At 37.8% G+C, this 25052-nt stretch overlaps 2 protein-coding genes across 6 annotated transcripts in view; both read left to right on the top strand.

Annotated features, from left to right (window-relative positions):
- The window catches only part of LOC110448138 (signal peptide peptidase-like 3), a 61479-nt gene that overhangs the window by 13526 nt on the left and 22901 nt on the right, over positions 1-25052 (top strand). For 2 of the 5 annotated variants that reach the window (XM_021494210.1, XM_021494213.1), the window contains exons 2-3: positions 21962-22096; positions 24607-24684. In XM_021494210.1, coding sequence (XP_021349885.1) covers positions 22050-22096; positions 24607-24684 — 125 coding nt within the window. In that variant the 5' untranslated portion in view covers positions 21962-22049. Of the gene's footprint in view, positions 1-19358; positions 19467-20668; positions 20712-20761; positions 20787-21961; positions 22097-24606; positions 24685-25052 lie in introns of those variants that run through there. The other 3 variants (XM_021494211.1, XM_021494215.1, XM_021494214.1) reach the window with 3 other exon arrangements.
- Positions 14620-18380, top strand: LOC110448161. Its single transcript, XM_021494261.1, has 3 exons — positions 14620-14649; positions 14683-15837; positions 18322-18380. The coding sequence occupies exons 2-3, from the start codon at positions 14691-14693 to the stop codon at positions 18378-18380; spliced, it is 1206 nt and encodes a 401-aa protein (XP_021349936.1). The 5' UTR covers positions 14620-14649; positions 14683-14690.

Consider the following 25052-nt stretch of genomic DNA (forward strand, 5'->3'; position numbering starts at 1 on the left):
GCCATTATCCGACCATAATTTGTGGAGTTATGCCCCTTGGTTTCATTAATGCGATGCATGCGTTCCATGATGTTGTATTGCACTCATTGATCTACCAGTTATGTTGAATGATTTCTCTTTTAATATCAATTACTCACAAATACTTCATATATTTAAATCATACAAACAACTGCTCATTCAATGTGTGACGGGCGTATTATATACCGCTTGCGGTAACCTTGTTCAACAACTCAAAGTGTTTTAAGATTTTTTATCTAACCTCCAATATTCCAAAAGTTTTATGCATTGCTTAGTTCAAGGAAATTCTAAAATGCAAGCTATAAGGAACATTTAAGAGTTGTGTAATATGGTCAATTTATCAAGTTTTCTGTCATGCATGTACATGTATTATATTTTAACCTTCAAAAATGAAGTGTGTGTAGGTGAGGGAAATGTGTGTGTTTATATACACAAGTTGTCTGCCATATTCTCCTAAAGTATGGAGGCCATGTGAGTGGGGTTATATTGAGGTCGGTGGGCCGGGGTGGGGGGTGTAGATATGTCAGTGGGCCGGTGTTGGTGTATATAGAGCTCAGTGGGCCGGTGTGGGGGTATATAGAGGTAAGTGGGCCAGTGTTGGGGTATATAGAGGTCAGTGGGCCAGTGCGAGGGTATATAGAGGTCAGTGGGCGGGTGTGGGTGTATATAGAGGTCAGTGGGTGGAGGTGGGGGTATATATAGATCAGTGGGCGGGTGTGGGGGTATATAGAGGTCAGTGGGTGGAGGTGGGGGTATATATAGATCAGTGGGCCGGTTAGGGGGTATATAGAGGTCAGTGGGCAGTTGGGGTATATAGAGGTCAGTGGGCCAGTGCAGGGGTATATAGAGGTCAGTGGGCCGGTGTGGGGGTATATAGAGGTTAGTGAGCCGGTGTGTGGGTATATAGAGATCGGTGGGCCGGTGTTGGGGAATATAGAGGTAGGTTGGCTGGGGTGGGGGTATATAGAGGTTGGTTGGCCGGGATGGGGGTATATAGAGGTTGGTGGACCAGGTCGGAGGTATATAGAGGTCGGTGGACCAGGGTGGGGGTATATAGAGGTTGGTGGACCAGGGTGGGATTGGGGTATATAGAGGTTGGTGGGCTGGGATGGGGGTATATAGAGGTTGGTTGGCCGGGATGGGGGTATATAGAGGTTGGTGGACCAGGTCGGAGGTATATAGAGGTCGGTGGACCAGGGTGGAGGTATATAGAGGTCGGTGGGCCAGGGTGGGGGTATATAGAGGTCGGTTCGCCGGGATGGGGGTATATAGAGGTTGGTGGTCCAGGTCGGAGGTATATAGAGGTCGGTGGACCAGCGTGGAGGTATATAGAGGTCGGTGGACCAGGGTGGAGGGATATAGAGGTCGGTGGACCAGGGTGGGGGGATATAGAGGTCGGTGGACCAGGGTGGAGGGATATAGAGGTCGGTGGACCAGGGTGGAGGTATAAAGAGGTCGGTGGACCAGGGTGGAGGTATAAAGAGGTCGGTGGACCAGGGTGGAGGTATAAAGAGGTCGGTGGACCAGGGTGGAGGTATATAGAGGTTGGTGGACCAGTGTGGGGGTATATAGATGTCGGTGGGCCAGGGAGGGGGAATATAGAGGTCGGTGGACCAGGGTGGGGTTATATAGAGGTCGGTGGACCAGGGTGGAGGTATAAAGAGGTCGGTGGACCAGGGTGGAGGTATATAGGGGTCGGTGGACCAGGGTGGAGGTATATAGAGGTTGGTGGACCAGTGTGGGGGAATATAGAGGTCGGGGGGCCAGTGTGGGGGTATATAGAGGTCGGTGGGCCAGGGTGGAGGTATATAGAGGTCGGTGGACCAGGGGGGGGGTATATAGAGGTCGGTGGACCAGGGTGGGGGTATATAGAGGTGGGCCAATCAAATGGTAGTGCAAAAGTGAGATTAAGCCACTGTAAAAATCTCACAATAAATGTGTTGTTCTGTAGTGACATGGACAGAAGGCCCTTGTTCTGTGTTAAATAACAAGTCTGGTTATATTAGGTATCATCTCCCACAGACCGCTATTCTATTTCCTCGTAACACATCAGGAAACGGCAGGTAGTATATTGAACTGGATATGGAGACTTCCTGGCTACTACTGTGTGTCATAATAAACCACAGCCCCTGATCAAACCTTTGGTCACAGATGATGTCAGCAGTTATTGTACTCATAACAGCAACCTTGCAAGCTGTTACGAGGACATGAAAATAAAAACAAATGAATATGGTGACTGCTTGGAGAAATTACTAGATGAATGAGATAAAAAAAAAACCTGTTAACAGATAAAGAATGATAGAGTATTGATTAAGGAGCAGATGGTTACTGTATGTCGGGCGACATTTGTAGTGTGATAATGGCAATCAGGCAGCCAGATGTTTCAGCCATTATTACACATGTATTGTGGGATTTCAGTCTCGAAGGAACAAAGTATTTCAGGGAGTCGTGTTTGATAGAATGTTTTCACCCTCGCTGAAGGACATGTGTAAAATAGGCATGTCAACATGTATGTGCATTAGCTATAGGGCTACAGCGATACGACATGTAGCGCGATACGACATGTAGCGCGATACGATGCTTACGATACATGATACAAATATCTGTTTAAAAGGTCTAATGATGCTACACTATAGTGTTGTCACTTTATTTGAGTATTGATTCAGTCCTATCAGATGATGAACCAATCAGCCCATCACTACTAAACCAAATAGTTCGAACAGAAATTATCCCTGGTCTCTCTGACCACGACATAGTCTATGCAGAGTTGAACCTTACCCCACAAAAAATATTCAAAAACCAAGATCCATCCCAGTATATAAAAACTCAAACTGGAATTCAATTAAAGCTGAGCTTATCAACATGTACAACTGTATGACAGAAAATAGCGAGTGGGACGTAAACAAACTATGGGAGTATTTCAAAATTGAATTGTCTTAACTCATAAAAGAACATATCCCCCATAAGATAGTTAAGACAAAAACCAGCCTACTTTGGGTTACCCCTGACATAAAGAAACTTATCAGGAGAAGAAATAGATTGTACAAACGATCAAAAAAACTCAGGAGACACTGAAATAAAAAATAAGTATAAAAACCTAAAACATCATATACAGAGAAAACTCTGAACATCTTACTGGAGCCATATTGATAATATCATCACCCCAGAAAACACAACCAATGAAAACAGAGGAGTAGGGGCGATAAGGGCCAAAATTGGCCCAAACCAGGAACTTCTTAATCTTCATATCATATCATCATGAATATATGACATTCATAAAAATGTGTTTTCCTTTAAAATTAGAACTGTCGTTACCTAGCAACAGAGCTGTAAACATTAGCTAATTTTTTGCATATTTTGGCACATATTACCACAATAAATCCATTGATGGAATTCAATTTTGTTTGTTCATGTACATGTAGTTAACAGTTACTTGCATGTTTTGCTATAAGATATAGATAGCTGTTTTAAATAAATCTGTGAGCTAATATCCATGGTCCAATTGTACTTAATTTATATATCATAGCCGATCATGTTCCATAGCCACCAAATAAATTCCCTAGCAACCATAACAGTCGGCTGTAAGTCAGAAAAGAAAACAGGAAATCCATATTCCTTTTGTGATATACCAATAGGTGATTTATTCAGTATTTGGTATCTTCATTATTTTCTGAATAAATTACTAAAATGTATCTAATTGACATCCACAGCATCAGTAGTTCTTAAATAATGTCCAATTCCACAAAACAAATATTACTAGACTAATTGATCATGAACTTTTAAATCAAATTCATTTATTTGGCAATAAAAGGTGTCAACTAAAGTTAACATCTTAGGTTGCCAATTTATGACTTCTGTCTGACAAATGTATTTATATATATTTGATAAATAAATGTAATTATTTAAGTTAGTGTTTGCCTTTTATAGACTTGAGGATTTGATGTATACGGTAGTAAATGGACAAGGGACTGTTGTTATGGAAATGGCTTTTGAAAGGGTTACATACATCATTTCATGGGTACAGTGTAATAAAACTACTGGCACTGTGTTGTTGGTTCGACAGCGAAGTGTTGTACATGTTTACTTCTCATTGAAAAAAACGGTTTTGGTCATATATAAAATCCAAAAGATCTGATCATAGTGGCATAGCTCCTCTGAAAAAGAAGGTAAACTTGTTTATGACCCTACCACCAAGGCCCAGGTGCTAAACGCACAATTTCAATCTGATTTTACTCCTCCTGAAATCTTCGCACTAGATGCAACATGCCTACTCAAGATAAATACCCTGCCATGCCTGAAATTTCTATACATGAAAAGGGCGTCTTAAAACTGCTCCAAGGCCTAAATCCATACAAGGCCTCGGGCCCTGATGACATCAAACCCTGAGTACTAAAAGAGCTTGCAACAGAAATAGCCCTGATTTTAACCCTAATATTTAATCAGTCTCTGGAAACAGGCATAGTGCCTTCAGACTGGAAATCTGCAAATGTATCAACGGCTTATAAAAAGAGTCCAAAATTTCACCCAGAAAACTACAGGCCCATATCTCTGACCTGTATCTGTAGCAAAATTATGGAACACATTGTGGTCTCAACTATCATGACCCATGCCGATACCCATAACATATTGTATCCGTTCCAACATGGTTTTCGCAAATCGCGATCATGCGTAACCCAACTTCTTGAATTTGTGGATGACATCTCAAAGAATCTTGATGAGGGACGCCAAACAGATATCCTAATAATGGACTTTGCTTAAGGCTTTCGACAAGGTCAGTCATTCTCTCCTAAACCATAAACTAAAACATTATGGTATACGTGGAAATGTCGCAAACTGGATCGAGAGTTTCCTGACCGGTAGAACTCTGACAGTAGTAGTTGAAGGGGAGAAGTCCGATTTTGTCGATGTCCATTCCGGGGTACCCCATAAGGGGTCAGTTTTGGGTCAGTTTTGGGACCCAGTTTATTTCTTTACTTTATAAACGATATTCCTGTGAGTCTAAATGCTACAATCCGTTTATTTGCAGACGACACTATTGCATATCTAGTTATCAAGTCAAACAGTGATGCTGAAACACTTCAAAAAGATCTTGACAAACTAGCACTCTGGGAAAATACATGGAAAATGATCTTCCACCCAAACAAATGCCATGTGTTGTCGGTGACTAAAAACAAAACTCCAATAGTCCATAATTATACTTTACATGGACACATACTGGAACATCTTAGTCAGGCCAAGTATCTGGGTGTAACACTATCATCTGACCTTAAATGGGATTCACATACAAAAGCCATTTCTACGCTAGGCTTTTTAAGATGAAATCTTAAAATTGGCTCAACATCAGCCAAAGTACAGTATGGGACCCTCACACCCAAACAAATATTGACAAGTTGGAAATGGGTCAGCGAAGGGCAGCGCGCTATGTGCTCAATAAGCACAGGTACAACCATCGTACCTCCAGTGTGTCAGAAATGTTGGACCACCTAAAGCTGCGCCCTCTAGCAGATAGACGTAGAGATGCTCGTCTGACCATGCTTCATAACATTGTAAACCAGAAAATCGCTATCGTAAAATCAGACAGATTAATCCCTACAGTTAGAAAATCCCGAACAAACCACCAGTTTTCGTATCAAATTCCCCACTCAAAAACCCAGACCAGAAAGGCAGCATTCTTCCCTCGAACTATACCCAAGTGGAATAAACTCCCACCTGACATTATTTCGAGCCCCACAACGGAATTATTCAAATCAGCCCTCTACCGTCACTTTTCAAACGCAAATTAGACCATCTCGTATCTTTTAAAAGCAATCTCTTTCCATGTTTCACTCCTCGTCTGACATTTTATCTTCAAATTGTTGAAGTTGGTCAGTACCATTTAGAAGTAGAAGTATGTTCTCCCTGTGATGGCTGGATTGACAAGGTCTGGCTGTACACAATTAACATCACGAAGCATGGCCAGTGAAAACCGGAATATATTTAACATCAAGCACAAATGTAACTGGAACTCTTTGTTTAAAAGTAGTTTTGTCTGGGACGAGAGACTCTCTTTAATTTTATAATTGTAGCAGACACATTTAAAATTCTATCAATGATGCACATTGTACAGGGTTACTGGTTTGTAAGCATTCTTTGTGTTTAAATATGTACGAGTTAGCCTTTGATCATTGACTACTGGTCTTTGTACCACCATTGTGTATTATTAATACCTTCAGGACTGTTTCTACTTCAAAGGTCATAAAAATTCAAATCCTACAAGGATTTTATTCAGAAAAGAATTGCGAAGCATCAACATCCTGTTATTACATTGGTATGGTTTTGTAAAACTCGTGTCAACTTATGCGTTGTTTGACAGAATTAAACGCAGTAAATTAGGGAATGCAAGGTGATACTGACATGCTCGTGATCAGTTGCTAATTGGCCGTCTATGACATATTGCATTAAGTAAAATACCTCCAAATTATTCTCCTTGATTCATGTGCCTCATTTAAGATAGCGTTTCAAGGACCCTTTTTCTTGATAGTTTTGAACTTTTTTCCTATATATATTAAATTTCTTTGTTGGAGTCAAAACCTTGAAGTAGAGTTTAGTGTTTGTTCTCAGATTGAGCTAAAGGGAGGAAATTCTGTGTATTCAAAGACAGTAACAATAATTGCAAATAACTAGATAGCTAAACACTGTGACATACATGTATTTCTCCTCCTCCATAGAAAAACCTCCCTCATAAAGAGGATTATGAACATACTTGTGAAAGTAAGATTACGAAGATTAAAGATACACGTACAGTGCCAAGAGCCACTTGTTTAAGACACCATTTGTACTCAGGTAGCTTAGTCTCGTGAAGGAAAGCAGTCACTGAGCTCATGTTGGGTTCAATCTTTTCTTTATTATGCATACAAATTCTGAAGCAAATAGATAGACTCTTACACACTTAACAACGAAATAGATTTCAACTCATAAAGGAAACAGAAAGTACAGTCACTACCAAGCCAATTGATCTTGAGTACCTCTTTACCTGTAAATAGATTTTACGAGTGTTCTTTGTCAAATGACCATGGATAATTAGTAGAGGAGTGCTAGAGGGTTGTAATATAGGGAAATGGAAAAGTGTGTAAAGTGACATGGATTCCAGTTTGTGTCTTTTGCATTGCCTGATGCATGTGTCCCTTGTGCAGGTCAATATTCACATCTGTTGTACTATTTTACAGAAGAAGCTTATCCTTCAGGAACACCTGGTCTTATCATCCTTGTACTTTTTCAAGGGTCTCCATGTAAATCTTTTCTTTGTTCATATTTTGCCCAAGTTTGATTGATTTTGATTTTGAATATGATCTCGCTGCCACTTCGGTATTCTGTTGCTGTTTACGAGTACGCGACAATCCTAACACAACACTTGACACCTCGGTCATTATATAATATGGTGTGAGGAACTATCACAATCCTAACACAACACTTGACACCTCGGTCATTATATAATATGGTGTGAGGAACTACCACGACTCAGTTGTTCATGTTCTATAATTTTTATAAAATCCACCATTATCCGACCATAATTTGTGGAGTTATGACCCTTTATGGACTTGCCGAAACAGTGTCCGCTGGATATCTCGAGTAACTATTAACGGATTAACTTCAAACTTCACAACAAGGTTAATTACCATGAAACCTCGGACGAGTTCGATAACCGCCATCATCCGACCGTAATTATTGGAGTTATTCCCCTTGGTTTCATTAATGCGATGCATGTGTTCGATGATGTTGTATTGCACTCATTGATCTACCAGGTATGTTGAATGATTTCTCTTTTAATATCAATTACTCACAAATACTTCATCTATTTCAATCATACAAACAACTGCTCATTCAATGTGTGACGGGTGTATTATATACCGCTCGCGGTAACCTTGTTATCATTGTTCAACACAAAGATACATGGATGTTTTTGTCAGAGTTGTGTATCAGTGAATGTATGATATTTTATAGACAGTTACAGCTTGAAGCTTACAAAGAGATGCCAGATTCCTGTTATCCCTTGTTTTTCACTACTCACTTTAGTTTTGTCAGGAAGAGACACGAAGATTATAGATGTTATTGATGTTATTTTCTTTGTTAACTATTGGCCCAGAGGCTAGACATAAAATCTCAAGAAATGTCTTGTAAAGTTAATAATGGATTTTGCTTTGTATGTCTGATATGCTTAATAGCTGTACATCTGATACTGGTCGACCAACCAACAGCCAGCTTACAAGTCTGAACATCACTAAATCGCACAGCGTGTCGTCCTTTATGCTTGGTTGATTCCTGAACAACCAAATCTAGTTGTATAAAGTTTGAATAAGTTTAGATATGTTCAGTTAATAATGATAATAATGTTTATTCTGGTAAAAGGCATTACAAATTCACAAGTGGTACATACAAACAAACATAAGACTTACACAATATCACAGACTAGATTACATCACAGTAAGTTAAATGAACAGTTGGCCTTTATAACTTGGATGACCCATACAAGTTTATATAAAACTTGTTTCCAGTGGGGTCCATAAAAGAGCTTATCAGTTCCAGCTAAGACAAATTTAACAATCAATATTGGCACATACATATCTAAGACATCACAGATAAATAGATAAAGTAATTTTCAATATTTGAAAAGTACTTTCTTTTATTTAAAAAGTTTCGGTTTTAAGTTGCAGATAAATTATAAATTGGATATTATTAAAAATGTTAAAAGGCAAATGGATCATAGTTTGTTAAAAACCTGGGATAACCTGACAATTTGCTTATTTCCAATGCGGTCCCTGGCCTAAAGAAAAAAAGGTTATGATCAAGTTTGGCCGTTATCAAGAAAGTGTTTAAAATATAACAATTGAAATGATAACAATGACAATACGGCAGACTTTAAATATCTCATAAAGCTTGTGTCAAGCCTGAAAGAAGTGATAAACCATGGAGAGGATACGGTTAATAATCATTTTTTTAGGTCACCTGAGACAAAGTCTCAAGTGACCTATTACGATCGCCTTTTGTCCGGCGTCGTGAGTCCGTAAACAATTTACATTTTTGACTTCTTCTCCAAAACCATTGCACCAATTTCAATGAAATTTTGCAGAAACCTTCCATGGCCAAAGGTCAACCACAAATTGTGAATTATATTGTCCCAAGCCCCCAGGGGCCTGGGGAACGGGGCCAAAAAGGGTCAAATTGACTAAAATTTCAAAAATCTTCTTCTCAAGATCTCAAGAACCAGATATGGTAGAATCAAATACTCTTCATAGATATGGAAGGGTCTAAAGGTGCTTTACCAATATTGTGAATTTCATGACCCTGGGATCTCAGGTTTCCCCCTGGGGAGGGGGTAAACTTTACTATAGTTTATATAGTGAAATCACGTTTTGGACCAACATTTGTTTAATTTCCATTGGAATTAATTCAAACTTCGTAAGCATTATCAGCATTGGATAGCAGTTTGATGGTATGCACATATCAGCCCTGACTGACCGCCAAGGGCTGATGGGTGGGGCCAAAAAGGGTTGAATTGACTGAAATTTCAAAAGTCTTCTCCTCAAGACCCAGATATGGTAGAATCAAATACTCTTTATAGATGGAAGAGTCTAAACCCTTAGGCTGCTACGCACGGCATATGTCGTTTTCAAAAGTCAGGTCGTCAGTGCTACGCACGGCATATGTCGTTTCTCGGTCTGTAGGTTTAGATCGGTAGCCAGGAAGTGTGAAGTCGGGTTGTTGCTATACCAAACCCGAACATGTATAGTAGAAGGCTTCTGATTGGTTGTTTTGTCATTACTTTCGATATTCCGGCAGTGTACCCTAGTAATGACCAAAGGTGTGCGAGAGAATTTCAAATCGGAAAAAAAATCATAAAAATGGCGGACATGTAGATTGTACAGCTGAATATGATGGTAAACATTTATTCTCCAGCGTCACCTACGATAATAGTAAAGGTTTTGAAGGGTTTGACATAGTTGATGTGGAAGTACTTCGGTGTAACATGATATGTAACTTTCTAATGAATGGCTTTGTGCCCTACGCAAACAGGAAAATATCGGCGGACCGAGGCGCACATGTCGTCTGCAGGTGAAGCGGAATTGAACATTGACATTGATACGTTTTGAGCCGATTTCTTCAAACTATTTATCGATGATTTAATCATAAACTAGACCGTAGCTAAGATATATCTATATGCCGATTGTGACAGTAAATATATTGAATGACGACCTGAAACCTGTAGCAAATCACATGCAATTCTTAATGAAATACCTGACCTTTTTACCTTATAATCTCTGGTAAATGTACAGCGTCTTATAGCAAAAATGAAGTTTATAATCTCTGTTATCATTTGCCAATCACATTTGCGGACAAAAATAATTTCAAAATTATCTTTCTCTTGCTTTAATCCGATTAATTGAAAGTTTCACCTTTTCTTACCTTTATCACCACCTGTACAGGTAAATACTGAAGCAACTTTAGAATTGAAAACGTTAATATAAACTAGAGACAATAACAAATAATTTTCATATAACTTTTGTTCACATAACAAATATTTTTCAAATTATGCATATTTGAAAAATCAAGTAAATTAATTAATATTTCAATAATTAATTCAGCAGTTGTGTCCCTTTATATAGAAATCAATGTAGCAGCCTAAGGGTTAAGGTGCTTTACCAAAATTCAGCTGACTGACAGAACCACTATTTGTACTTAGTACATATACTACCCAGATCTTTCACACTAATTTGGCATTACATGTAGTTCAAGTTACCTTTGTTACAAAATGATTTCTTTTTCATTTGGCAACATCAATAACATCAGTTTTTACATAACTCAGGTGACCGTTAAGGCCCATGGGCCTCTTGTACCTTTAAGTGGTCTATATTTAGTATCTATGTTGTACTTGTTGTGGTACTACACAGGTGTATTGAATTAAAACATGTTGCTATACTTGCATTCACACATTAGCAATGTCATTATATTTATCTGTGATAAAAGATATGATCTTAATTACTGGGTATGTGAAACAGTCAGTATAGTGGTATGACTAATGGTCAGTGTAAGGGTAAGACTTTAACAGTCAGTATATATCCTGGTCAGTATAGTGGTATGACTAATGGTCAGTGTAAGGGTAAGACTGTAACAGTCAGTATATATCCTGGTCAGTATAGTGGTATAACTAATGGTCAGAGTAAGGGTATGACTGTAACAGTCAGTATATATCCTGGTCAGTGTGATGGTATGACTGTAATGGTTAGTTCGGCCATGTAGTATATAGGTATAGACTTGTTTCAGTTCAGTGAATTATAAAGTTTGTAATAACTGGGAGGCTTTATCAATAAAATCCTTTGTGTACGAGCAAGGTACACACAGAAGTTCTATTAATAAGTAGTTATAAATCTCATTGTGTGAACACCAATGGTATAAAAACCAAACAAGGGTGGCACCCCTTCCATACCAATGTACTATAATTACAGACAGCTCATGCTGCACATGTACAGGGCAAGCATTTGGTTCCTGTGCTGGAAAGTAAAATAGATAAAAGGGTGTTACAAAAATAGAAACTACATATGTAGCTCCAAAAGAACAGACATAATCAAAGTCATTAGTTTTCCTGTCAAAATGGATTTTTATTGAAACCAAATAATAAAAAAAGAAGATTAATTTTTAAACCATGAAGTGGTAAACCTGTGAGCTGATTGGCCGTTGTTGCAGACAATGGATGTGTGTACTGGTGTCTGGTCACCAATTGTCACGGTTTTGTTAAACACATGCTAATATTGCTACATATACTGTTGAGGTTTGTCGCCTCACATATTTTATATGAAGAATGAGCTCGTGACCAGTTCTTTGAGGTTTGTCGCCTCACTGTATGTTGTATGAAGAATGAGCTCGTGACCAGTTCTTTGAGGTTTGTCGCCTCACTGTACATTGTATGAAGAATGAGCTAGTGACCAGTTCTTTGAGGTTTGTTGCCTCACTGTATGTTGTATGAAGAATGATCTTGTGATCAGTTCTTTGGGGTTTGTCGCCTCACTGTATGATGTATGAAGAATGAGCTCGTGACCAGTTCTTTTAGGTTTGTCGCCTCACTGTACGTTGTATTAAGAATGAGCTTGTGATCAGTTTTTTGAGGTTTGTCGCCTCACTATATGTTGAATGAAGAATGAGCTTGTGATCCGTTCTTTGAGGTTTGTTGCCTCACTGTATGTTGTAGGAAGAATGAGCTCGTGACCAGTGCTTTGAGGTTTGTCGCCTCACAGTATGTTGTATGAAAAATGAGCTCGTGACCAGTTCTTAGAGGTTTGTCGCCTCACTGTACATTGTATGAAGAATGAGCTAGTGACCAGTTCTTTGAGGTTTGTAGCCTCACAGTATGTTATATGAAGAATGAGCTCGTGCCCAGTTCTTTGAGGTTTGTCGCCGCACTGTACATTGTATGAAGAATGAGCTAGTGACCAGTTCTTTGAGGGTTGTTGCCTCACTGTATGTTGTATGAAGAATCAGCCCGTGACCAGTTCTTTGAGGTTTGTCGCCTCTCTGTATGTTGTATTAAGAATGAGCTTGTGATCAGTTTTTTGAGGTTTGTCGCCTCACTATATGTTGAATGAAGAATGAGCTTGTGATCAGGTCTTTGAGGTTTGTCGCCTCACAGTATGTTGTATGAAGAATGAGCGCGTGACCAGTTCTTTGAGGTTAGTCGCCTCACTGTATGTTGTATGAAGAATTAGCTCGTGACCAGTTCTTTGAAGTTTGTTGCCTCACTGTATGTTATATGAAGAATGAGCTCGTGCCCAGTTCTTTGAGGTTTGTCGCCTCACTGTATGTTAGATGAAGAATGAGCTCGTGACCAGGTCTTTGAGGTTTGTCGCCTCACTATATGTTGAATGAAGAATGAGCTTGTGATCAGTTTTTTGAGGTTTGTCGCCTCACTGTATGTTGTATGAAGAATGAGCTTGTGATCAGTTCTTTGAGGTTTGTCGCCTCACTGTATGTTGTATTAAGAATGAGCTCGTGACCAGTTCTTTGAGGTTTGTCGCCTCACTGTATGTTATACGAAGAATGAGCTAGTGACCAGTTCTTTGAGGTTTGTCGCCTCACAGTATGTTGTATGAAGAATGAGCTCGTGACCAGTTCTTTGAGGTTTGTCGCCTCGCTGTATGTTGTATTAAGAATGAGCTTGTGACCAGTTCTTTGAGGTTTGTCGCCTCACAGTATGTTGTATGAAAAATGAGCTCGTGACCAGTTCTTTGAGGTTTGTCGCCTCACTGTATGTTGTATTAAGAATGAGCTTGTGACCAGTTCTTTGAGGTTTGTTGCCTCACTGTATGTTGTATGAAGAATGAGCTCGTGACCAGTTCTTTGAGGTTTGTCGCCTCACTGTATGTTGTATGAAGAATGAGCTCGAGACCAGTTCTATGTGTTCCACAGTACTAGACTCCTGTCACAGCTTCTTAGTGAGAAATAGTGTTGTCTGCGAACAGTCACACCGAGATTGTTTTGTAACGGGAGTATAGGACTGAACAGTCACACCGAGATTGTTTTGTAACAGGAGTATACGACTGAACAGTCACACCCAGATTGTTTTGTAACAGGAGAGTAGGACTGAATAGTCACACCGAGATTGTTTTGTAACAGGAGAATAGGACTGAACAGTCACACCAGGATTGTTTTGTAACAGGAGAACAGGACTGAACAGTCACACCGAGATTGTTTTGTAACAGGAGAATAGGACTGAATAGTCACACCGAGATTGTTTTGTAACAGGAGTATAGAACTGAACAGTCACACCGAGATTGTTTTGTAACAGGAGTATAGGACTGAAAAGTCACACCGAGATTGTTTTTTAACAGGAGGATATGACTGAACAGCCACACCGAGATTGTTTTGTAGCAGGAGTATAGGACTGAACAGTCACACCGAGATTGTTTTGTAACAGGAGAATAGGACTGAATAGGACTGACAAGCTGTTCCTGTAACTGTCCCCTCCTTTATACCTGGAAGATACATATGTTGGCTGTGTCTAACCCTTTGTTGCGATAATGTTGAATTCTTTAACACAGACATATCCTGGCATGTTTTGATGAAACAAAAAAACCATACAATTTAAAATCAACTCTTTTTTTGAAATAAAAAAATCAAAAATTTTAAATCAAAATTAACTCAGAATGGCTGAACAAGTATGTACATGTATCTGTAAAGCAATGATTTTGGAAACCATAGAGTATGATCTTGCATAGTATTGACATCCATGAGTAAAACTGTGGCTTATATTTCAAGCACTCTAGTGATAGAGATTTTAGTATGCATTCACAATGAATGCTTATATTGCTGGTTATTGTGTTTCAAAAGTTTGCAGCAATGAATAATGGAAAATATTGATTTCAGCTTTCTAATAATGTGTATATTGTGTAAATACATAAATTCAAAACATTCCTAAACTTTTAGAAGTTGTTTACGACCAATAAAACAGCTTGAAACAACAATTGCCATGAAATAGGAATGCAAAGCTTAAATTGACTGAAGTAACATTGCTACATATGATCAGCCATGCCTCAAACATTGACATACTTTATATACACATGTACAGTAGCTTCTCTCAGTCATCATGGGCAGCATATTCTGCAGGTAACTTAATGATTCCAGTTTACAATACGTCAGGTAACTTAATGATTCCAGTTTACAATACGTCAGGTAACTTAATGATTCCAGTTTACAATACGTCAGGTAACTTAATGATTCCAGTTTACAATACGTCAGGTAACTTAATGATTCCAGTTTACAATACGTCAGGTAACTTAATGATTCCAGTTTACAATACGTCAGGTAACTTAATGATTCCAGTTTACAATACGTCAGGTAACTTAATGATTCCAGTTTACAATACGTCAGGTAACTTAATGATTCCAGTTTACAATACGTCAGGTAACTTAATGATTCCAGTTTACAATACGTCAGGTAACTTAATGATTCCAGTTTACAATACGTCAGGTAACTTAATGATTCCAGTTTACAATACGTCAGGTAACTTAATGATTCCAGTTTACAATACGTCAGGTAACTTAATGATTCCAGTTTACAATACGTCAGGTAACTTAATGATTCCAGTTTACAATACGTCAGGTAACTTAATGATTCCAGTTTACAATACGTCAGGTAACTTAATGATTCCAGTTTACAATACGTCAGGTAACTTAATGATTCCAGTTTACAATACGTCAGGTAACTTAATGATTCCAGTTTACAATACGTCAGGTAACTTAATGATTCCAGTTTACAATACGTCAGGTAACTTAATGATTCCAGTTTACAATACGTCAGGTAACTTAATGATTCCAGTTTACAATACGTCAGGTAACTTAATGATTCCAGTTTACAATACGTCAGGTAACTTAATGATTCCAGTTTACAATACGTCAGGTAACTTAATGATTCCAGTTTACAATACGTCAGGTAACTTAATGATTCCAGTTTACAATACGTCAGGTAACTTAATGATTCCAGTTTACAATACGTCAGGTAACTTAATGATTCCAGTTTACAATACGTCAGGTAACTTAATGATTCCAGTTTACAATACGTCAGGTAACTTAATGATTCCAGTTTACAATACGTCAGGTAACTTAATGATTCCAGTTTACAATACGTCAGGTAACTTAATGATTCCAGTTTACAATACGTCAGGTAACTTAATGATTCCAGTTTACAATACGTCAGGTAACTTAATGATTCCAGTTTACAATACGTCAGGTAACTTAATGACTCCAGTTTACAATACGTCAGGTAACTTAATGACTCCAGTTTACAATACGTCAGGTAACTTAATGACTCCAGTTTACAATACGTCAGGTAACTTAATGACTCCAGTTTACAATACGTCAGGTAACTTAATGACTCCAGTTTACAATACGTCAGGTAACTTAATGACTCCAGTTTACAATACGTCAGGTAACTTAATGACTCCAGTTTACAATACGTCAGGTAACTTAATGACTCCAGTTTACAATACGTCAGGTAACTTAATGACTCCAGTTTACAATACGTCAGGTAACTTAATGACTCCAGTTTACAATACGTCAGGTAACTTAATGACTCCAGTTTACAATACGTCAGGTAACTTAATGACTCCAGTTTACAATACGTCAGGTAACTTAATGACTCCAGTTTACAATACGTCAGGTAACTTAATGACTCCAGTTTACAATACGTCAGGTAACTTGTTGACAAAAGTTTAGTATAATCTCGGGTAACTTATTGACTTCCGTTCAGTATACCTCAGGTAACTTGTTGACAAAAGTTTAGTATAATCTCGGGTAACTTATTGACTTCCGTTCAGTATTTCTCAGGTAACTTGTTGACAAAAGTTTAGTATAATCTCGGGTAACTTATTGACTTCCGTTCAGTATTTCTCAGGTAACTTGTTGACAAAAGTTTAGTATAATCTCGGGTAACTTATTGACTTCCGTTCAGTATTTCTCAGGTAACTTGTTGACAAAAGTTTAGTATAATCTCGGGTAACTTATTGACTTCCGTTCAGTATTTCTCAGGTAACTTGTTGACAAAAGTTTAGTATAATCTCGGGTAACTTATTGACTTCCGTTCAGTATTTCTCAGGTAACTTGTTGACAAAAGTTTAGTATAATCTCAGGTAACTTATTGACTTCCGTTCAGTATTTCTCAGGTAAATTATTGACAAAGGTTCAGTTTTTCTTGGGTAACTTATTGACTTTCGTTCAGTATTTCAAAGATTATTAACTTATTGACTTTCGTTCAGTATTTCACTGATTATCAACTTATTGACTTTCGTTCAGTATTTCACTGATTGTCAACTTATTGACTTTCATTCAGTATTTCACTGATTATCAACTTATTGACTTTCGTTCAGTATTTCACTGATTATCAACTTGTTGACTCCTGTTGAGTATTTAACAGGTAAATAATTGACTCCTGTTCAGTATTTCTGATGCAACTAATTGACTCCTGTTCAGTATTTCACAGATAATCAACTTATTGACTCCTGTTCAGCCTGTTTCACATGTAACTTATTGACTCCTGTTCAGCCTGTTTTACAGGTAACTTATTGACTCCTGTTCAGCCTGTTTCACAGGCAAATTATTGACTCCTGTTCAGCCTGTTTCACAGGTAACTTATTGACTTTCATTCAGTATTTCACTGATTGTCAACTTATTGACTTTCGTTCAGTATTTCACTGATTGTCAACTTATTGACTTTCGTTCAGTATTTCACTGATTGTCAACTTATTGACTTCTGTGCAGCCTGTTTCACAGGAAACTTATTGACTCTTGGTCAGTTTGTTTCACAGGTAACTTATCAGTATTTCTCAGGTAACTTGTTGACAAAAGTTTAGTATAATCTCGGGTAACTTATTGACTTTCATTCAGTATTTCACTGATTATCAACTTATTGACTTTCATTCAGTATTTCACTGATTATCAACTTATTGACTCCTTTTCAGCCTGTTTCACTGGTAACTTATCAAGTAAAGTTCGATATTTCACAAATACTTTTGGGGTATGATTGTTCAGGGTTTCAAATGGCAATATTTATATGCCAATCTGTGATCAAGGGTTTACTTCGTTCAGTATTTCACTGATTGTCAACTTATTGACTTTCATTCAGTATTTCACTGATTATCAACTTATTGACTCCTCTTCAGCCTGTTTCACATGCAACTTATTGACTCCCCTTCAGCCTGTTTCACCGGTAACTTATTGACTTTCATTCAGTATTTCACTGATTGTCAACTTATTGACTCCTGTTTAGCCTCTTTCACAGGCAAATTATTGACTCCTGTTTAGCCTCTTTCACAGGCAAATTATTGACTCCTGTTTAGCCTCTTTCACAGGCAAATTATTGACTCCTGTTAAGCCTGTTTCACAGGGAACTTATTGACTCCTATTCAGCCTGTTTCACCGGTAACTTATTGACTCTTGTTCCGTCTGTTTCACAGGCCACTTATTGACTCCTGTTTAGCCTCTTTCACAGGCAAATTATTGACTCCTGTTCACCCTGTTTCACTGGTAACTTATCAAGTAAAGTTCAATATTTCACACATACTTTTGGGGTAAGATTGTTCAGGGTTTCAAATGGCAATATTTATATGCCAATCTGTGATCAAGGGTTTACTTCGTTCAGTATTTCACTGATTGTCAACTTATTGACTCCTCTTCAGCCTGTTTCACCGGTAACTTATTGACTCCCCTTCAGCCTGTTTCACCGGTAACTTATTGACTTTCGTTCAGTATTTCACTGATTATCAACTTATTGACTCCTTTTCAGCCTGTTTCACGGGCAACTTATTGACTCCCCTTCAGCCTGTTTCACACCCAAATTATTGACTCCTGTTAAGCCTGTTTCACATGCAACTTATTGACTCCTTTTCAGCCTGTTTCACCGGTAACTTATTGACTTTCGTTCAGTATTTCACTGATTGTCAACTTATTGACTCCCCTTCAGCCTGTTTCACCGGTAACTTATTGACTCATGTTCAGTCTGTTTCCAAGGCAACTTATTGACGCCTGTTCAGCCTGTTTCTCAGGCAACTTATTGATTCCTTTTCAGCCTGTTTCACTGGTAGCTTATTGACTCCTGTTCAGCCTGTTTCACTGGTAACTTATCAAGTAAAGTTCAATATTTCACAAATACTTTTGGGGTAAGATTGTTCAGGGTTTCAAATGGCAAGATTTATATGCCAATCTGTGATCAAGGGTTTACATTCCGTATTTGCCAACTCTACCTATTTTGGAGTGAGACTCTGGATTTTGGACCCTTAAATTGAGAATTTCAACCAGTGAATTTGCTAAACTCTAACTATTTCTAAGAGCTAATGATTTCTTATGAAAGTGCAAAAAGATGTCATTTATAAGTGTTACTTTTTCTAGGATGAACATTTCCCTGTCCCTGCCATGTTTGGTGCCAGTTATATAACCGATTGTATAATAGTATGTACTAGTGCATATACTTCTACAATGTAGATTTTCAATTTTCATAATCATATCATGACGGACCTTTATTAAATGTCCATATTTGTTGATGGGCCATTAAGAAACTCATAAAAATCGCTCGTGTATGATAGGTCTGACATAGAATACTCTGTACTGAGCTCGGTAAGTAGTTACCTGTAGTCTACATATAAATATACAGTGTACATACATGTACAGACACACATACATTAGTGTATCTAGACTTTGTCACAAGGATAAACATATCTAAAGATACAAAATTCCCAGGATGCCTTGTTTGTACACAAACCTCTTTGTGTAAGAACACATGGTCCTAAATATAAACACCAATGTTAACGTTGTATACCTGAGTGCAGTAAGCTTACCTGTAGCCAATATACCTGTAAAACAGGTGATAACTAGGAAAGGTGTTTAATGATGAAGAGAGTGTTGACACATCAGTGTGAGGACAGCCACTAACAGGTAGGTAATAAGGTACATATTTACCTGTAAATACCTGTGTATGTGGAGTAGAACACTGTTCAGGTAAAGGTAAATAGACTGTACATATACTATGTAGTTTCTTTGTGTTCAACACAGACCCTGTTCTTTGTCTACTGTGTTAGGAAGTGTATGACATTGGTTTAAATTTGTAATCATGTATACATTATAGATTAATGCTTGCTTTTAAGAAAACTACCTGTCGGCAAACTACATATAATAAATCCCGGCCATTGCAGTTTTTATTAGCAGTGAGTTATTTTGTTTCCTGTAGATTGTGTTTTTAATCTTAAAAACAAAGTTAAGGTTGTATGTTATTTTATGACAGATTACACCAGTTTGTAATGTCTTTATTTCCTCATTTTTTATTTATTTTTGTCAAAAACAAACAATGAGAAACTGAAATTTATTGTTTCTGAATATGTGTAGGTGATATATTTAAAATGAATGCGGTATCGTTGACGGTCGTTATTAAACATGAATTTAGAAATTTGAATGTGCTATTATGATCATTTGGTATAGAAATTGAGGTTGGACGTTATTTTCACCGAGTTATTTTCCAGGTTTTAGTCATCATTGATAGAAAAATGAATGCAACAAGTATTAATGATAATACATAATATTATAAGTTTTACATAAACAATTTTTAAATCAAATTTCTATTTATAATTCAGTAGTTTGCCTGACATTCAAGTTAGGAGTAAGATATGCATAAAACAATTGTATTCTGACCCTATTATATGCCTCTATCTTGAGGGTAGAAAGTCAATTTAGGTGGTCAAGTACCCCCCACCCCCATACGGGGGCTAACAGAAACCCTTCAATTGTAAATAAAACTGCACATGATAAATTTGCGAAAATTTGAGAATGGTCATGGCATTTTGTTCTAAACGATGCAGGCTAATTATAATTATAAGTAGCTGATTCCTTGAGAAGTAACCTACATTTGTATACCTAATAAACGATGCTGTCTAATTATAGATAATTCCTTGAGACCATGTGGTCTTCCTGTTTACCTAAGACATCACCAGGATGTTGACTTGGTGTCATTGTGTGTCATTATGTTTTGTCTGTGGATATGTTGACACTGGGATGATTCTTGTCAATGCCTCACCTTGACTAATACCATAACAAAACATACTATACAAAAACCTGTACTCTAAGCCCTCTATATACACTCTGAATACCTGTGGTGACCATCGACCTGTAGATTTACGAGGATAACATGTGAGTGATGGAGACTGATGGCCATGATTACCAGTCAAGGATTATTTTAAAGATTTCTGTAAAACAAGTAACCAGGTAGGGGCTGTCCCAATCATCTGCTTTTTGGGCACTCAATTATGTTAATCTTGTAATCATTATATACTTGATCAGCGTCTTTCAGGAGCGAATTTGAACAATCCTTTTAAAGATACAACTAATAACAATAATACCGGATATACCGGATCAAAGTCTTTCAGGAGTGAATTCGTACAGTTCTTTTAAAGATTCTTGTAAAACTAGCAACCCGAGATATTGTCGGTAGGGACTGTTCCAGTCATCTTCTTTTTGGGCACTCCATTATGTTATACTGGTTATCGTAATATACCGGATCAACGTCCTTCAGGAGCGAATTTAAACAACTCTTAAAAAAAATAACTGTAAAATTAGTAACCAAAGCATTATCTGTAGGGGCTGTACATGTTCCATTCACCGTCTCTTCAGGCAGACAGTTATGCTGGTTAACTTGCATATTTTCTGTGTAGTTGATGGTAACAAGTAATGGTGTTGTAGGTTTATCTTTGGTGGCTTGATCTATTACCTGAAGTAAATATTTATATTAAGTAAAGCATTAAATTTGTTCAGTCCACTAGTGTTCTGTTTGAATCTATGATCTACATTGAAGTTTATAGTGTAAATCGACGGTTAACAAAGACAGCACTTAACTTCCACATACAATGTATTTTATTAAACATATTAGCCAAACCTTAATATTAAAATAAGATATTAGCCTTTACACGTGTTAAAAAGAAAGCTGAGTTTTCATGTGACTTGAACATGGATGAGCTGTATAAATGAATGATATCATTTATTTATCTTTTTAAAATAATTTCACCGATACTTCAATTCAACTTATGCATCCCGATTGTATTGTTACTTAATGGTATGTATGGGTAATTTATCCTCTTCAAATAATTTTCTTATTACCGAATTTCGCCAACAACTAGTAAAACAATACAAAAACTCTTAAGTGTGCACTTGTATTTATGAGTTTATTCTCCATGTGTGAGGAAAGTTTCTGTTGTCATAATCACACAGCAGAATGTCTGTGTTTAAGTACAGCCTATTGATGATAATAGCTTCTGCCAGCAAATGATAAACAATTCAAAACATACACACCTTTCCCTGTCACATTTTTTCTCTGCTGGTAATATAACTAATTTGATTGTCTGTGTGATTTTATAAATAATCGATGTAACCTTTGTATCTTTCAGACAGTCAGTAGAAAGTGTGTCATCTGTCATTAATCCTGACCCTCATCCCTCTACAGGAAGTTGTGAGCGACCTTGACCGACCTCGGCCATGGCGGCTGAGGAGCAACTCACTCCTGAGGCTTCAGCAACTATCTCGTAAGTTATCTCCCCTTTTAAAGCTTTGACCAGTGGAGCAGGTAACAGAATTAGACTTTAAAGGTACACATCTGAACCTGTCTCCGTACCTGTCACCTGTCACCTTTACCTTATTCCGAGGACACACCATCTTTATATGACCTAATACGTCAAAAGGATGTTAAACCCAGAAAACAATAAAGAATCTCACTACTAGAGCAGGCCACAGAGTTAATCATTATAGATGTAGTTGTGAACATCACAGATGACCATAGGAATTTGGCTAAACTTTCTTTGTTAACGGTTACCTATTTAAAAATACTTTTCACATAAACTCATGTAACAACACATTATGTATAAACTGTATCTTTTATTAATATTTGACATAAATAAATTTGTTGATCGTCATTTGTCTTAGAGTGCCGTGTATTAAGGGAAATAATCCAAGATGGCGATCTCCCAGAATCGTCGATCTTTTCCTGAAAAAAACTTGAAATTTTTTACGCCCCCCCCACTTTGGGTATTAAATTTCTGAAAAAAAAGGGCGCAAATTACATGGGTTTTTACGGTAGATACAATTTGACTTTAGATAGACTACAGAATCTTGCTGTATAGGGGTACTTGTGCCTAATAGATACAATTTGACTTTAGATAGACTACAGAATCTTGCTGTATAGGGGTACTTGTGCCTAATAGATACAATTTGACTTCTGACAGGCTACAGAATCTTGCTGTATTGGGGTACTTGTGACTATTAGAGACAATTTGACTTTAGACAGGCTCCAGAATCTTACTGTATAGGGGTACTTGTGACTAATAGATACAATTTGACTTTAGACAGGCTACATAATCTTGCTGTATAGGGGTACTTGTGACTAATAGATACAATTTGACTTTAGACAGGCTACAGAATCTTACTGTATAGGGGTACTTGTGACTAATAGAGACAATTTGACTTTAGACAGGCTACAGAATCTTGCTGTATTGGGGTCCTTGTGACTAATAGAGACAATTTGACTTCAGACAGGCTTCAGAATCTTGCTGTATAGGGGTACTTGTGACTAATAGGTACAATTTGACTTCAGACAGGCTACAGAATCTTGCTGTATTGGGGGACTTGTGACTAATAGAGACAATTTGACTTCAGACAGGCTTCAGAATCTTGCTGTATAGGGGTACTTGTGACTACTAGCTATAGAGACAATTTGGCTTTAGACAGGCTACAGAATCTTGCTGTATTGGGGTACTTGCGACTAATAGATACAATTTGACTTCAGACAGGCTACAGAATCTTTCTGTATAGGGGTACTTGTGACTAATAGAGACAATTTGACTTCAGACAGGCTACAGAATCTTGCTGTATAGGGGTACTTGTGACTAATAGCTATAGAGACAATTTGGCTTTAGACAGGCTACAGAATCTTGCTGTATAGGGGTACTTGTGACTAATAGCTATAGAGACAATTTGGCTTTAGACAGGCTACAGAATCTTGCTGTATAGGGGTATGAGTGACTAATAGAGACAACCTTAGAGTTGACTTTAGAGCTGGCCAAGAAAAATGACTTTATAATTTGACTTTAGAGCAGGCTGCAGACTGTATGTTATTAGTTATGTCTGAGTTAGGAGGGGTCTACAGGCTCATAGACCCCATCTGGTCTTAATAGACTCCGAGCCAAAGCCGAGGGGTCTACTGAGCCAGTAGACCCCTCCTAACCCAGAGATAACAAATTTGTCACCCTGACAATCTTTTATTAATTTTTTTCTTGCAAAATCATAAGTCACTTTGTGAGTTTGAGTTGTACTTGACTACCAAAATAACCCTACCAAACTTTTCGGCAATATTTCAGACAATGCACAACCATCTTTGCAATAAGCACCCTAGCAGCCCCAACATTGCCTGTTTCGTTAAATTTGCTATCGTTTAAGATTGTGTGTAGGCTATTTCATCCTGTGAATGATTTCCAAACCTCGAACGCTTGTGTGTGTCGGACGCCATCTTTGTTGTTATGAAGAGAGATTCTAGTTTGAGTTATCTCCCCTCGCACATGCTTTAATAGACCCCGGAAGAGCGGGGTTTCTAGAAATATAGACCCCTGCAAGATGTCCAATCAGAAAGAGTGTTACAAATTAGAAGGGTGGCAAGTAACTATCATTTCAGTGCTTCTCACTGACTTTTACTTTATTCCTAGACTAGAATTTCTGCATACAGAAACAAAGAAAACATTTCAAATGCCTTTATATAAAACAAAAGGTGAAATGGTGTGGTCTCGTATGAAATATATATTTGCTGACAGGTAAACACAGCACTGTGGAGGATTACACCAGTTAAAGCCACCATTTTACATTTGTGGTAACAAGGTCCTTGTTCCTCCAGATTACTTCTTACATCACAAATTTCTCTAAAGACTAAAGAGGATTTGTCTCCATAGACCTTGACACTAGTGATAAGGTATATACCTCTACCTGTAAGTGTGTTTTGTTACAGTGATAAGGTATATACCTCTACCTGTAAGTGTGTTTTGTGTTGCAGGGCTTTTTCTTTGATGGATTCCTCCAGACTCTCCACATTTGTCATCTCTATACTACTGATTGTGTACGGAAGTTTTAGGTACGTATTGTAATTATCCAAGCTGAGGTGTCTGATGTAACAAGCCACTCTCCCAGCAACCAATTATTACAAAAACTTGGATGTCAAAAGTAACAAATCCCCCACCACCGCCAACATGTAGTTAGTGTCTGGAGTAGTGTTTGGGCAAAGCAACATATCCCAATGTGTAGTACGTGTCTGGAGTAGTGTTTGGGCAAAGCAACATATCCCAATGTGTAGTAAGTGTCTGGAGTAGTGTTTGGGCAAAGCAACATATCCCAATGTGTAGTAAGTGTCTGGAGTAGTGTTTGGGCAAAGCAACATATCCCAATGTGTAGTAAGTGTCTGGAGTAGTGTTTGGGCAAAGCAACATATCCCAATGTGTAGTA

This window comes from Mizuhopecten yessoensis, unplaced genomic scaffold, assembly GCF_002113885.1.
Source record: "Mizuhopecten yessoensis strain PY_sf001 unplaced genomic scaffold, ASM211388v2 scaffold3853, whole genome shotgun sequence".
NCBI classification, from domain to species: Eukaryota; Metazoa; Mollusca; class Bivalvia; order Pectinida; family Pectinidae; genus Mizuhopecten; species Mizuhopecten yessoensis.

Bases quoted from the DNA above. Each gene is read 5' to 3' on its own strand.
- LOC110448161 (XM_021494261.1), top strand. From the start codon at position 14,691: ATGATTCCAGTTTACAATACGTCAGGTAACTTAATGATTCCAGTTTAC. The intron at 15,838-18,321 runs GTAACTTAATGA...ACTCCTTTTCAG, and splicing joins TCCAGTTTACAATACGTCAG to CCTGTTTCACGGGCAACTTA.